Genomic DNA, 14,188 nt, shown 5'->3' on the forward strand with positions numbered 1-14,188 from the left:
CACATGTACAGAAACATCTGGATGTGATAAACCGGGCTGCTGAGCAACCTGTGCTCTGTTCAGCCTGCTCCGAGGATTCAAATCTCATCCGAATGGCACCAGATGAGTGTCTCGGTTTAGAGACAAGTTTAGGAGAAAAACGCTCTGGAATGAGTGTATCCTCTAAAGAAAGGGTTCCGACAATCCCCTTCTGACAGCAGGAGCTTAACAGTAGTGAATGAAAGTGAAAACAACCCAATCGTTTATTGCCAGAGTGCCCACGCGGCAAGGAAAAAGAAAAGTAATAAATGCTAGATATTGAATTATCCTACCTTAACACCACTCCCCACCCCCTCCCACCCGGATAAAAAAAAAAAAACAAAAATGAAAACAAAATCCCAGGGAAAAAACAAACAAACAAACAAACCCCACCCCAAACCACAACGGCCACAACGTGTGGGGAGGGAAAAAAAATGGCGGCGGCTGCTGTGAGGGGAAGGGAAAACAAAGGCAGCAGCCCGGGCAAAACAAACGGGAACCTGGCGGGTTTGTGGCGTGGGTCCCCTCCTCACAGCACACGGAGGTGATGGATTCCATCTCCTTTCTCTCACTGGCTCCGCTGCCCGAGGTGTGGGGCCGGGACGGGCCGGCCCCCCCGCCCCGCCGCGCCCCCGGCTCCTCCCGCCGGCTCTCCGGCTTGGACCGAAACCAAACCGAACCGCTCAGGAAAAAAAAAAGTATTAAAAAAAAATCCGCCGAAGGATTGCTCACGCAGCCTCCAAGGCCAGGGAAAGGGAAAAAAAAATAAAAGCTCTTGCCTCAGCTAACAAAACCCGCGTAGCTCAGCGCTGTGAGGGAGGCCGGTCCGCACTGAGGCTGTGGCAGCCCGGGCCGGGCAGGAGCACAGAACTGCAGAGCCGTGCCAGGGCACAGAAAAGTCCCGGAGCAACGGGGCTGGGTGGGGTTGGGCAGCTGCAGTGCCCCAGCCTGACCCTCGGCTCCCGTGGGAAGTGCCGGGCTCCGTGCCCGCCGTGATCCCGGTGCCCGCCGTGATCCCACGGCGGCTTTGCCCCTGCAGGTGTCCCAGCCGTGATCCCACGGTGGCTTTGTCCCTGCAGGTGTCCCAGCTGTCATCCCACGGGGGCTCAGTCCTGTGGGTCAGCACCGCACGGCCGCCGAAACTCCTGCCCGTGTTCATGGATCCACTTATTGGCCACTGGAATGGACAAGGACACGGACCCTGTCTGTTCCCATCCCTCTGCGCCCTTCTCTAATCCTGCACTGGTATTGGGGATCTTTTTCCCTGTTCCCAGCCCCTCCTGCCTCCCTCCAAGCCCGTGTCACCCCGGTGACACTGGCAGCGTCTCTCACCCCACTTGTCCCCGGCCAGGACAGGGCAGCCGGCGTGGAGGGTGTCCCCGTCACCATTCCCATTCCTCCGCAGGTTCCACCAGAAAAGAGCCGCATTCTGCGGGGCAGAGAAGGGTTTGGAACCCTAAAACAGAGCTGGGATCTCCAAGACCGAATTTTGGTACCCCAAAACAAATGAGGGAGCCGCGGGGCTGGGGTTTGGCATCAGGAGAGGCTTAACCACAACTCCAGGGATACAGAGAGCACATCCTCCCTTCCCCGCTCCCAGGGATTCCACAGGACCCCTCACCTTGACCACGGGCACGCTGAAGTTGGCATAGATGAAAGCAGTGGAGCCTCCAGCCTCCACTGAACTCAGCTAGAAAAGCAGCAAAAATAGGAGCCGTGAATCCCCCTTCCCTGGGATGCTCCTTTGCACAGGGAAACTGAGGCACAAAACCTCCCTTGGACCCCAGCTGCGTTCCCCTCACTTGGGCACAGCACAGAACCCACGGACACTGGCACTTCCCACCCACTGCGGTGTTCCAGGGCTGCCCTCACCCATCCCACACCCTGGCAGTCTCGTCAGTGCCATGTCTCCAGGCTTGGAAACGAGGGAGGACTCACGTAGATCATGATGGTGGCGATCCTGTTGCCCGACTTCATTCTGTACAGGGGGCTCTTCCTGGACTGCTCCGAAAGGGAGGTGGGGACGGTCAGTCCCATGGGGATGGTCAGTCCTGCACTGGCACAGCTCAGCCCAGAGGCCCCTCATGCCCCAGCAGCTCCCCAGAAAATCCCTCCCTCTCCCTTCTTTTTTCTCCCTCCTTCCCTCCCTTCCCAGGAATACCCCAGACACCCATCCAGGGACCATCCATCCTATCCCTGCCAGGGTGCTAGGAACATCTCAGGGAAATAACCTAGGGATCACCATGGGGACACCCCCAGGGATCATTCAGTCTTCCCTTGAGCACCATCCCAGCAGCATCATAAGTAGCATCCCAGGGCCCATCTCCAGGAACATCTGAGGAATCACCCCAAAGGCCAACCCAGAGTCCGTCCCAGGAGCATCTCAGGAACCACCCTGGGTCTCCCCACAGCCCCGCTGGCAGCTCCCTGACCGTGGCGTGGTCGAAGTGTGGCTCGTAGTGCCCTCCCAAGCCGTAGTTGACCACCTGCAGGTACTCGGCGTAGGGCGGCCGCAGGTCCAGCCCGGTGACGGCGGCGATGCGCGTGTCCAGCGCCCGCACCACCGGGTCGGCCGTGTCCTTCAGCCAGGCGCTGTGGGCCCCCAAATTCATGTGGGGCAGGGTTTACCCTCAGCAGGAGCCAGGCTTCCCAGCATGGCTTCACTGCCACCGCAGAGGTGGCCATGGAGCCACGGTGGCCCTGCGGCTGGAGGACGAGGAGGGGTGGCTGCTACCTCTTGCTTATCCGGTACTCGGCTTTCTGCTGCTTCTCCCCAGAGGCAACCACGGATCTCTGCAGCTGAAGGACACATGGGGGATGCATGTTGCCACACATGGGGACCCTCACACCAAGCAGAGGCCATGATCAGGGTCGAAGCTGGTGGTTTGTACCCACTGGTTGCCAAATATCCCGCCCCAAGGTGCCTCACTGGGATGAGGAAGCAGTGACAGCAGGTGGAGCCACTGCAGTAGGGTGTCACCAAGCCAGGCTTGGTTGGGAAGTGGTTTAGGTGCATCTATGGACTTGGTTTCCTCCAAAAAAATTTTGGGGGGCTCAGATGGACTGGGGTCTTCACCTCCAGGGTCTCATCTAATCCTAGAGTGGTTTGGGTTGGAAGGGACCTTCCAAGATCATCCAGTTCCCCCCCATCCCTGCCATAGACACCTTCCACCAGAGCAGTTTGCTCCAAACCCCATCCCATCTGAAATCCCTGGAGGAAGCTTTGGCCTTAAAACCCCTCCTATCTCTGCCTTCACCCTGGATCACGCCCTGCTGCTGGAAAGGGACATCCCTGGAGACAGGGCTGGCTCACCCAGGGCCCTGCCAACCCCTTGATAGTCTCAGCCTCAGCATCGGTGATGAAATCATGGTACAGAGCCACGTAGGGCTGGATCTGGACCAGCTCCTTCTTGGCAGGCTGCAGGAGGAGGTAGGGGCTGCCGTTGGTCTCGTAGGAGCAGCCGAGGTGCAGGAGCTGCTCTGGGGCTGCCTGGGGAGGAAGAGGAAGGCAAGGAGGGCATGAGGGGGGCACAGGGGTGCTGGGGGACCACGGCACCCCTGCCAGTCCCACCTGGCCCCTGGGGCGCTGGCACAGCTCCTCGTAGGCATCACGGCTCTGCAGGCGGGTGCTGTTGGGGCGCTGCAGGGGGCTGGCACTCGCCCCTGTCCCCGTCTCCAGCAGCTTCTTGTACTTGGCCACGTTCCTCGACACCCTTTGGTTACTGGGATCTGCTGGGGAGCTGGTGTCACCCAGACTGCCCATCCCCATCAACCCCCTTCCCTGGCATCGTCCCTGGAGAATTACCCCAGATGGGGGCAACAAATGGGGTGAGGGAGGCTGTTGCCATGCAGAGGTGATGGGGACATCCCAAAATCTTTTCCCTCTTCCTGCTGTATCCAGGATTGTCCCACATACCGTAGCGGAGAAACTCCCTGGAGAGGCTCAAGGCATGAGAGATGTTTCCAGCCTGGATGGAGAAGTGGACACCCCATGAGCATCCAACCTCCCGCCTGTGGTTTGGCTCTACTGGACACTGGGGATGGGGAAGGGACTCATGGCTTTACCATGAAGTAGGAGAAGGCCAGATGGTCCAGAGCATCCTCCAGGCTGCTCCGGTCCTCCAGGTTCCAGCTGCCATAGGAGAGGCGGAAGAGGCTGGCAGCCTCCTCCAGCCACGCAATGGAGTGGTAATAGTCACCTGTGTCATAGGCCACCTGCGAGGCAGCAAGCACAGCACCTGCACCAGCTGGGCCTGCATCCCGTCCCATCCCATCCCATCGCAATTCCCACCCATCCTGAACCATTGCAGCTGTGGCTTTCCTGTTGCCATCTCCACCCTCATTCCCTCCACATCCTGTCCCATCCCTTCCTTTCCTGTTCCATCTCCATGCCCATTTGCACCTGCACTTCCATCTCACCCCATGTAAGGAAACCCCAATGTCTATTCCTATGGAACACCCCGGGCTGGAGAAGCTTTGTGGAGGCTCGTGGGGCTCTCCCTCACCTTTCCCACATGGAAGCAGTCGTCGGCAGACAGGGAGACGCGCCGGCCGGGGCTGTAGAGGGGCGGGTGCCCGGCTCTCTGGAAGACGCCGCTGGCCAAGCCCTTGACGCTGAGTGCGTACACGTCCTGCAGCCTCATCAGTGCCCTGGCTGCCCCATCCAGGTCCTCAGCTCCAGGCAGCTCCTGCTCCACCTCCCTGAGGCCAGCATGGAGTGCTGCAGGGTGGGAAAGACGAGCAGGGGGTGCAATCGCTCTTAGCAGCTCTTTTCCCTGGGGACCCACATCCTGCTCCTCCATCCATTCTCCTGCCCCTCCATCCTCTCCCCACCGGCTCCTGGCCCTGCCCAGGTGACAGAGGGGACCCAAGGCCGAGTGCCTGCCCCGTACCCTGCGTGTTGCTGGTGGCCTCGTCGCTGTAGACGATGCTGGGCCAGTCGGAGTGGAGGCGCTTGATGAGGCTGAAGGCCAGCAAGGGGTTGTCCACCGAGGCCTTGGGGTCCTGGTGCAGTGCCTGGACCTTCTCGTAGAACCTACAAGGCACCCACTGGAGGACACTTGGATGCTCCTCAGTGTTGGCAGCGCCCGGGTGAGGGCTGAGTTCCCCACAGCTTTGTCTCAGAGTCCGCTCTTAGCCAAGCCGGAGCTGAGGGATTGTCCAACCCTTCCCTCGTGCCCGTGCCTTGGGGATGCTGCAACCCATATCCCCACGGGTGCGGGGACCGTGTCCCCCTCCTGAGGACAGTGGGGACGTGAGCCACTGCCGGTCTCAGCTTCCCGTCCTCCCCCCACCCGCTTATTTATGGCCACCCACAAAAACTGGGCGCTGCGGGGGAGGTGGGGATGGATTAACCGCCCCTCGTATCCAGGGAATCACCCCCACCTGGGGCTGGGATGGGATGCCGGTGTGGGGGTGCCGGTACCTGCGGAGGCGGCGCAGGCGGGAGCTCTCGTCCCGCAGGTAGGAGCGGAGCCGGCGGAGCAGGCGGCGCTCGGCGCCCAGCGCTCCCCGCACGCTCAGCATCGCAGAGAACGTCTCGGCCGGGGCGGGGGGCGGCAGCAGCGCCAGCAGCGCCCACAGCCCCCCCAGTGCCCCCAGCGCTCCGAGAGTCCCCAGCGCTCCGGCCCCAGCGCACCCCGCCCGCAGCGCTCACAGGGCTCCAGGTGCCCGCAGAGTCTCCGGTCCCGGCAGCGCCACCAGCACCGCCCGTGCTCCCGGTATCCCCAGTACCTCCAGCAGCGGCCCCCGCACCCAGAGTATCCCCAGTGCCCCCCGTACCCTCAGCAGGAGCCCCAGCAGCACAGACCCCAGCCCTCCCAGTCCCAGCCGTGCCCCAGCCGCAGCGCCCGCATCCGGCCGCCGCCGCCGGGAGAAGCCGGGGGAAAAGGGGCGGAGAGGCCCCGCCTTTGGGGGGAAAAGGGGTGGGGGGTGCCCCGGATCCGCCACGCTGGCTGGGGAGGGCGGTGTGGGGCTGCTCCCCGTCCGGCATGTCCCCGACCCCATTCTAAGCTGCGCCTCTGTCCCCATCCCGCTTGTGCCCCTCTTATCTGTCCCCGTCCTGCCCCACACTCATCCAGCCTGTCCCTGCCCCTTTCCCTATCCTGTCCTGTCCCCATTCCATTTTGACCCCATCCTGCCCGTCCCTGCCCACATCCTGCCTGTGCCCGTCTCGATTTGATCTGCTGCCCATCCCGCCTGTTCGTGCCCTGCCTTGCACTCATCCTGCCTGCCCCATCCCGCCTCTCCATACACAAAACTCAGCACCGGGATGCAGTGGGCGGTGCCAGGCTTGAGGCCGAACGCATCCTTCTGGGGCAGGGTCAGCTCCGTTGGGATTTCCCCTGTACCGACTGGATTTCATGTGTTTTGGGAGAATTTTATTTTACATCAGCACGGGAATGTGAGGTCAGTGTCACTGCCGGGATGCGACAACCTGTTCCCTATGGAGCAGAATGAAACACCCCCCAACAGTTCCCTCCCCCCCAAATTAGTGTTCTTTTCCCCAGGAGGCAGGGAGAAACTCAGTCTAAAGCAGGCAAATGAAGAAAACAGGATAAAAAATGGTAAAAACTGGGAATCCTCTGCCACCTGCAGGAACACAGGAACAGGAACATTTTTAACAGAACCAAGACTTTTGGGTACTTTTTCCTCGTAGAATCAGCTGGCCTGGCTGGCACCTTCTGCTTTTCAGCTGCCACCAGGTGAAAAATGCTGATTTTTGGAGAAGCAGCAGCAGCATTTCCTATGCTGTGCTGGCATCCCCCTTGGCCAAGCCAGCACATCTCCACTGCCGCAGGCGCCCGACAGCATCTGACGGGTGATTAAAAAGCCATAATTAAATAAAAGGAACATGACGCCGAGCCTCTGAAACATCCTGGCGAGGTCTCGGCGCTGCCACGCTCAGTAGTGAGTGCACTGTCTGTGTTAGTCAGCCTTGAGGTCCCGATCGCCAGAGAGGTCCAGGGTGAAGAGGCAGAAGGCGATCTCCTCGCAGGCGCTGCTGGCGCCGCACTCGAACAAGCAGCCGAAGACGCCGAGGCCGGGGCAGGCGGCCAGGTCGGAGTAGCCGGCCGGGCCCGCATGCAGCACCCAGGGCCGCCGCCAGCCCGCCCCGTCCAGCGGAGAGGGGTTCACGTAGAGCCCGAGGTCGCGCCGGCCGCGCCGGTCGGTGGGGTGCGAGTAGAGCAGCCAGGTGCGCGCCCCGGCGGCGGCGAAGCTGAGCACGCTGCCCTGGCAGCCCCGCGGGGGCTCGCCCAGCGCCGGGCACGGCGCCGGCCGCTGGAAGCGCAGCCCCTGGTCCGCGCTGAGCGCCACGGCGCGGCAGCCCCGCGGCGCCCGGGCGCTGCAGTAGAGCAGCGGGCGCTGCCCGCCCGGGATCTCGGCCACCTGGCACTCGCCCGTGCGCTGCCCGCCCAGCGGCGCGCCCTTGTGCCAGCGGCGCCCGCCGTCGTCGCTGTAGAAGACGAGGGAATGCTGCCGGGTGAAGCAGGGCAGCCGCAGCGCCCCGTGCACGTAGTAGGCGTAGGCGGGCACCACGAGGCGCCCCGAGCGCAGCTGCACGCCGTGGCCCGGCCCCACGGCGAAGGTGGCCCAGCGGGCCAGGTCGGCGCCGATGGCCTCGCCCGTCACGTCGCGCAGCGCGCTCCAGCCGCGGCCGCCGTCGGCGCTGGAGGCGAAGCAGAGCCGCGCCGCGCTGCACCCGCGCCAGATCTGGCACCGCTCCGTCTTGCCCTGCTCCACGCAGATGCAGAAGAGGAACACGGTGCCGCTCCGGGCGTCGAACAGAGGACACGGGTTCATGGTGCGGTGGCGGGGCAGCGCCAGCGCCGACAGCTCCTCCACGGGACCCCACTGCCGGCCGGGAGGGAGGGAAACGGGGCTCAGCCACGGGCTCGCTGCTCCCTGCAGCGCCCGGCTCCGGTCCCTACAGCCCGGGGGCATTTTACCATTTTACCTTGACCGAGCAGCCGTGCCGGCGGCCCCGCCGCAGCACCAGGTACTTGGCATCCTCGTCCCGCGCCGAGGAGCGCTTCTCGGCAAAGGCCAGGAAGGAATCATCCGGGGGCACGTAGAGCAGAGCCGGGATGCGGTAGGTGACCCCACCTGCCTGTCGGAACAGCGTCTCCGGAGGGAAAATGTGCGGGGATCCCGGTGGTGGTGGCAGTGCTGGGGGGCTCTCCCCGCCATCCCTCTGCTGCTGGAAGGGTGGGAAAGTCAGACGGAAAGGGTTGAATCCCGGCAAAAGGAGGAGGTGTCCTGTACGGAGGGGGACAGGGATGAAGGCTCACCTTGAGGCAGGTGGTGGCCTGGGACATGGTGGCCCCCTGAGGTTCCCCCTGGGACCTGAGCAGGGAGGGAGAGTGGGGTGAGAGCAGAGCCCCTCGGTGGGGTCACACCGCCCTCCTGCCTGTCTGCGCTGCCCCCCGAACTGCTCAGACCCTGCTTCACCCGCGGTGCCACCTCCAGGCTGTTCCCAAGGGCTGTGCACCTCCTGCGCCGCACCAGCACGCCCAGGCTCCCCGTGTCCCGGAGTCCCTGTGCCCCTGCACCCCTCCATTCCCGTGCACCCCCCGTTCCCCACGCACCCCTCCCACCCGGATCCCACCAGGATCCCACCCTGCACCCTCCTGTCCTGCGCTCGCCCACAACACAAACCCCCGACACTCCAACACCGACCCCCCGTCCCCTCCGTGCCGCGACCCCCGCACTCCCCGCATCCCCACATTTCCGCATCTCCGCATCCCTCGCTGGCCGCTCCTCCCTCGCCGCCCCGCTCCGCCTCTTCCTGCAGCTCCCGGGGCCGGGCCAGGCGCTCGGCAGGCGGGGAAGCGGGCGGGGATCCGGCTCGGAGGGCGGCAGGGGCGATACCTGTGCAGGTGTGAGCGGTGATGGACGGGCTCCTGCTCCCACGGGAGAGCTGGAACGGTGGAATATCAGGAGACTGACTGGTAGAGCCGCTGCCGAGAAGTCCCCAGCAGGCAGGAGGGGAGCCAAGAGAAGGAGAGAGGCAGGACCCTGCTTGGGATGCCAGGAGAATCCTTCCTGGTGCTCCTGTGGAAGAGATGTGGAGAGGAAAGGCTGGAAAATCACGAAGGTCCATCTGGGCGTTCCCTGAGGTGAGGCAGCCAAGCCCAACCAGCTCTACAAGATAAAAGGAGGTCTCATCTTCATCGTCCTGTGGCTCCTGGGGATGAGGTTTAGGTGACAAGGCTGTGGTGGTGCCACAGGAATGCCAGGACTCTTCCAGCCGTGAGGATTTTGTGAACTGGGATTTCCTCCCCAGGCGTGAAACACCCCAGAGATGCTCCGAGACACGTTTGATGTCTGTTCTTCCCTTTTATTGAAAAAACAACCCCAAAAATCTCTCTTTTAAAAAATGCCCCTTTATAGAAGGGACACATGGAACAGGAGATTCAACAAGGGAACCGTGGGACAGACAGACACAGCTTGGCACATCTTTTACACTTTCTGGAAGCTTCCTGGCTGAGCACACAGAAGTAACATATTTGGTTCTCCCCCCCAACACGTTTTTTTTTTTTTAATATAAAAACAATCCACTAGCCCCAATTAGATAAATACAAAAATAAAGCAAAGTTGTTTGGGAGGGGATGGTTTTTTCACAGCAGGGTTTTGTCCTGAACTCCTAACAGAAAACAGAAACGTGGGATCGGTGAAAGCCCCTGGACACAAAGCTCTGCAGGTAAAGCAGAGGATGCTGGGGCAGCATTGGTGATGTTTCCCCCCCTGAGGGTGCCCAGAATCTGTTTCTGGGGTCCACCTCAGAGCCTGGAAGGCAGGCACACAAACCAAGCTTAGCCATGAGCTTCCACAAATCCTGGGTCCAGTATTAAAATTCCTGCTTAGCCGAAATGCGGTAGGACTTCAGGACAAAAACAGAGGCCATGATTCACTTTCTTAGCCACTTGACTTTATTGGTGTTACTTTAGCAGGTTCCCGGGGGGCGGGTGGGCTCTGGAATCACTTTGTTTTCCTCTCCAGGGCCAGGCTGTCGTGCAGCTTGGACACCTCTGGCTCGTAGGCCTCCATGACTAACGTGCCGTTGTTATCGAAGAACTTGGCGATGGATTTGGTGAACTCGGCTTCCCTCTGCTGTTTGGTTTTCCCGCTGATGAACGTCAGCTTCAGGGTGTACTTGTCATCAAACCTGTGGGAGGGGAGACACGCCTCAGAGCAGGACCCCAGTGGGGACAGGAACCCTCTCCTGCTTGGGGAAACCCTCCCGGGCTGCAGCCCCCACCACTAACACAGGTCAAGGCTTTTACACCCTGCATAAAGAGCAGTGAAACACGGACACTGGTGGCAGAGCTGCTCCCATTCCCAGAGCAGGACATGGATTTTGGTGGAGCAGAGTGGGCTGGCAGGTTTCAAAGGAAGGGCAGTACTTGGGGTGCTCTCTGGCAGGGATCAGGGGAGGGGTGGCAGCGGTGAGCCCGGAGCAGGCGGTACCGTTTGAGGCTGGAGGAGAGCTGCCAGACATCGTCAGGATCCATCCCTGCAGGGTCCTTCCTGTGGGCCACCAGGAAAATACTCTTCTCTTTGTATGAGGTATAAATGGTCAGGATTCCCATCATCACAAAATACGTGCAGGGAACGTTAAGGAAAGGAAGAAGGCGCAAGCAGAAGCAGAAATCAGGCAGAGATCCCCCCTGCCACTGCTGTTCAACCACCTCTTGTGACATTTTAATTCCAAACAGGATGTTTGGCTGATGCTTCATTAGCATGGGAAATTAAGTAACAAATTTGAACTTTATTAATTGATTATTCACTCCCTGGAAGTGTCTGAGGCCAGGCTGGATGGCGCTTGGAGCAGCCCGGTCTCTGAGCCCACTGAGTCCAACCATTCCTCCAGATCATCCCTGCTGTCAAGGCCACCTAATCCTTTGCATTCTGAGCCTCATGGAGTTGGCCCATGGACCCAGCCTGTCCAGATCCCTCAGCAGAGAGCTGCCAGCAGGAATTTCCTTTTCCCCTCTCAGTGTCTGACCTGTGGTATTAGGGAAAAGCAAACGTGTCTGTAACCAGACTGTGGGTAGAATTAAAAAAAAAAAAGGATCTGCCTCAAACCACCCAAATTTAGGGGCATGACACCCAGACAGGCAGGAATTTTCCCATCACATGAAAAGTGTCTGACTGTCAGCTGAGCCCCACACGACAGGAAGTGTTAATTCCTGAACACGGGAATACCCAGAAGGGTTTTGTTCATGTGGAAAACCAAACCCTTTCGGTGTAACCAGGATCTGTAAAGGATATGAGATAACACAGAAGGCAAGAACCGGTTTGGATTCAGGAAAAGGGTGCAGGTAATCCCAAATCAAAGCCACAATGGCAAAGAGACAAGAGATTGTGCAGATGATGAGGCGGCCGTCGATCAAACGGAAATTCTCCACGTATTTGTACTTCTCCAGGAGCACCTGTGGGACAAACAGGCAGCCCAGTCTGTTGGGAGCTTCTCAGGAATTCCACACAGTTTCTGGGAAGGGTTTGAAGGGACAATCCCAGTGGTAAACAGCAGGTTTATGGGGAATTCATTCTGCACCAGGGATCCTGGCAATTGATCCCTGTCAGGCACAAACACGTGGGAATCACAACAGACCCAGCATGGACACGGGACAGCCAACCCCCAAAATGCAGGAAAGGAAATCAGAATTCCCCAAGAGGAATAACCCAGCAGAGAGAACCTACCTTTTTGGCAGAGTCATCCAAGGAATTTTTCACAGCTGAACCGTCCCATTTGTCAATTTTTACTGGCTTGTCATCAATCTTCCACTGCAATGGAAATGTGTGGAGTGAGGGGAATTTCATCCCAAGGCTGAGCACCAGGACAGGAGGCAAAGCTGGGAGCAGCTGCCTGTTTGGGAAAGCCTGGCTGGGCAGAGGCAATACCCATTCCTGGGCAGGCTCAGCTTATACAGCTCATCCCAGGCTCGCAGTGGCTCTGACAGCAATTTCATTTTGCTTCTGCCTGTGCTGCTCCCGCTGCTTCCCCAGGAAGTGACAGCTGGGCTGAATTCCTGCCTTTGGAAGCGCTCTACTTTCCAGCCACACTGCTACACACGGGCTCTTGGAGGATGGAGGGGAATTTCAAGGAATTTCAACAACTCTCTTTGTGCAAGGGGAGAATTAAAAGGCACAAACAAGACATTTCAGTTAAAACCATTCTCTGAAACAAAAGCCAAGGACTCTGCCACTCTTGCACAGTAAAATCTTCTGCAGGGATGGGTCCCTCCCCATTACCAATTCCCACACACAACGGCTCAGCTTTTCCAAAGGGTCCACCTTCCCCTGAACTACATTATTTTTTGGTGACACATCAGTCCAAGCCCTGAGTATCCTAAGCCATCCCGTGAGTGACTGGAACTGGAATCTTAGCTGCCAGTAAAGCAATCCTCAATTTCACTTATGTTACTTCACTTTATTTTCCTGCTCCAGAAGCTCCCAAGCTGAATTGATCAACTTCCAATCCAAAGAGCTCCTTTCCCTCCTCTGGAAGAAACAAAACCACTTTAAAATATGATGTAAAACTCGATCTGCTCCCCTGCAGCCACACAGGGAAAAGCCCAGTTATCCCCCAGGCCTGGCACGTGGGAATTGTGAGGCACACAGTGAACGTCACTGCGTGCCCACGAGGTTTATGAGGCACGAAAGCAACGGCCAGAAGGACCTAAAAATCACAGAGAACTGGGACAGAGCTCTCACATCAGTGTATGGTACCAAATATTTTAAGTGGCTGCTTTTTGAAGCATTTTCTTCCAGGGTCAATTAGCATAAATGTTAACTGGAAGCCAAAGCCTTTGCTGTAAGAGAACAGGGTCGAATTCTTTCCACTATTTATTTTTCCTTTCCTTTTCCCTACAGCAGTTGGAAAGGGGTGAGCAGGGCTGAAGGGAGGATGCTCAGGGATGAGGGGAGATGCTCAGGTAGGATGCTCAGGGATGAGGGGGGATGCTCAGGGATGAGTGGGGACGCTCAGGGATGAGTGGGGACGCTCAGGGATAAGTGGGGATGCTCAGGCAGGATGCTCAGGGCTGAGGATGCTCAGGGCTGACTGGGGATGCTCAGGGCTGAGGATGCCCAGGGCTGGCGGGATGCTCAGGGGTGAAGGATGGATGCCCAGGGCGGAGGGAGGGATACCCAGGAGTGAAAGGCGGAAGCCCGGGGGCGGTAGGGGGATGCGCGGGACTGGCGAGGCGCCGCCCGAGGGGCACGGCCGGGGCGGGGGACGCTCGGGGCGCTCAGGAGCCCCGCTGGCGGTACCTTGTCCAGGAGCCCGTTCCGGCCGCTCTTGGCCGCCATCTTCTCGCCGCCTCCGCCCCCGCCCCGCCCGCGCCACCCGGCGGCTGCTGATTGGCCGCGCGGGAGGACGTCCGGCCCCTGGCGCCGCGCGGCACGCCGGGAAATGCAGTCCGTCCGTCCCGCCGCCATGCCTGCCGCGGGGGCGGCGCTCGCACCGTGGGGTCGCGGGTTCGGGTGGGGACCCATCCAGTTCCGCCCCCTGCCATGGCGGGTGAACCTCCCGTTGGATCAGGCCCAAAAGTGATGTCCAGCCCTGGCACAGCTCCCCCATACCGCAGGATTTAAAGCCGTGTGTGGATGTGGCACTTGGGAACATGGGTTAGTGGTGGCCTTGCAGTGCTGGGGCATTGGAAGCCTTGGAGGCCTTTTCCAGCCCGGACCGTCCCACGGTTCTGTGATCTCCAACACCATACGGCACCCTGTGGTGTGGCCGAGCCCTGTGAGGAGGATGCTGCTTATTCCTCCTCGGCCCCCTTGCCAGGACAAGGAGCCTCCTGTTTTCCACTGCAGGAGATGCAGTGCCAAGCTACGTGTCCATCTGGACTGATCCAACTGAGCTGCCTTGATGCAGGATGTCAGTGCTATGTTAAAAGAATCTGCTGCAGCCCCAATCCAGTCTCTACAAGTGAGAGCAAGCGATGGCTTTTCACCTGTCTGCTCAAGCCTGTACTAATGAACCTCTTTGTACCTTTGTTCCTCTCGGTGGGAAATCGGGCCTGGCTGGCTGCCCTGCCTGTCCAAGATGTTCCCGGAGGAAACCGCGCATTGTCCTCGGTGTTGGTGAGAGCAGAGGGGGCGGCAGTGGAGCAGCCACAACTCCTTGGGCAGCCTCTGGCAGCGTTCCCGGTCACAC

At 59.8% G+C, this 14,188-nt stretch overlaps 3 protein-coding genes across 4 annotated transcripts; all 3 read right to left on the bottom strand.

The window, feature by feature from the left end:
* Nucleotides 1-877: 877 nt before the first annotated feature.
* On the bottom strand, nt 878-5,873 carry P4HA3 (prolyl 4-hydroxylase subunit alpha 3). Its single transcript, XM_033085882.1, has 14 exons — nt 5,828-5,873; nt 5,444-5,669; nt 4,911-5,053; nt 4,524-4,738; nt 4,084-4,233; nt 3,935-3,986; nt 3,590-3,747; nt 3,332-3,508; nt 2,753-2,817; nt 2,451-2,610; nt 1,957-2,019; nt 1,640-1,708; nt 1,351-1,447; nt 878-1,195 (listed from the first exon to the last, which is right to left on the bottom strand). Exons 1-14 carry the CDS (start codon nt 5,871-5,873, stop codon nt 1,125-1,127), a joined length of 1,692 nt encoding a protein of 563 aa, XP_032941773.1. The 3' UTR covers nt 878-1,124.
* A 508-nt stretch (nt 5,874-6,381) lies between these two features.
* On the bottom strand, nt 6,382-8,803 carry NEU3 (neuraminidase 3). 2 transcript variants are annotated; one of them, XM_033084519.2, is made up of 4 exons: nt 8,745-8,803; nt 8,310-8,364; nt 7,976-8,215; nt 6,382-7,872 (listed from the first exon to the last, which is right to left on the bottom strand). In XM_033084519.2, coding segments are annotated over exons 1-4 (1,224 nt in total). In that variant the 5' UTR covers nt 8,747-8,803; the 3' UTR covers nt 6,382-6,945. The 2 variants fall into 2 exon arrangements, with proteins under 2 accessions (XP_032940410.1, XP_032940404.1); XM_033084513.2 differs by having other exon boundaries at nt 7,976-8,218.
* Nucleotides 8,804-9,927: 1,124 nt separating this feature from the next.
* On the bottom strand, nt 9,928-13,368 carry SPCS2 (signal peptidase complex subunit 2). The gene is made up of 5 exons (XM_033084580.1): nt 13,297-13,368; nt 11,725-11,808; nt 11,293-11,453; nt 10,489-10,623; nt 9,928-10,186 (listed from the first exon to the last, which is right to left on the bottom strand). The coding sequence occupies exons 1-5, from the start codon at nt 13,333-13,335 to the stop codon at nt 10,000-10,002; spliced, it is 606 nt and encodes a 201-aa protein (XP_032940471.1). The 5' UTR covers nt 13,336-13,368; the 3' UTR covers nt 9,928-9,999.
* Nucleotides 13,369-14,188: the final 820 nt, after the last annotated feature.

Source organism: Catharus ustulatus, chromosome 2 (assembly GCF_009819885.2).
Source record: "Catharus ustulatus isolate bCatUst1 chromosome 2, bCatUst1.pri.v2, whole genome shotgun sequence".
Lineage (NCBI taxonomy): Eukaryota > Metazoa > Chordata > Aves > Passeriformes > Turdidae > Catharus > Catharus ustulatus.

Coding starts and splice junctions, on each gene's coding strand:
- P4HA3 (XM_033085882.1), bottom strand. CDS start 5,873: ATGCGGGCGCTGCGGCTGGGGCACGGCTGGGACTGGGAGGGCTGGG. Junction 5,670..5,827: donor CTGGGACTGGGAGGGCTGGG/GTCTGTGCTGCT, acceptor GAGCCCTGTGAG/CGCTGCGGGCGGGGTGCGCT. Junction 4,739..4,910: donor GGCCACCAGCAACACGCAGG/GTACGGGGCAGG, acceptor CCCACCCTGCAG/CACTCCATGCTGGCCTCAGG.
- NEU3 (XM_033084513.2), bottom strand. Junction 8,219..8,309: donor AGGCCACCACCTGCCTCAAG/GTGAGCCTTCAT, acceptor CCACCCTTCCAG/CAGCAGAGGGATGGCGGGGA. Junction 7,873..7,975: donor GGCACGGCTGCTCGGTCAAG/GTAAAATGGTAA, acceptor CCCGGCCGGCAG/TGGGGTCCCGTGGAGGAGCT.
- SPCS2 (XM_033084580.1), bottom strand. CDS start 13,335: ATGGCGGCCAAGAGCGGCCGGAACGGGCTCCTGGACAAG. Junction 11,809..13,296: donor GGAACGGGCTCCTGGACAAG/GTACCGCCAGCG, acceptor TTTCCATTGCAG/TGGAAGATTGATGACAAGCC. Junction 10,624..11,292: donor CTTGCCTTCTGTGTTATCTC/ATATCCTTTACA, acceptor CGTTCCCTGCAC/GTATTTTGTGATGATGGGAA.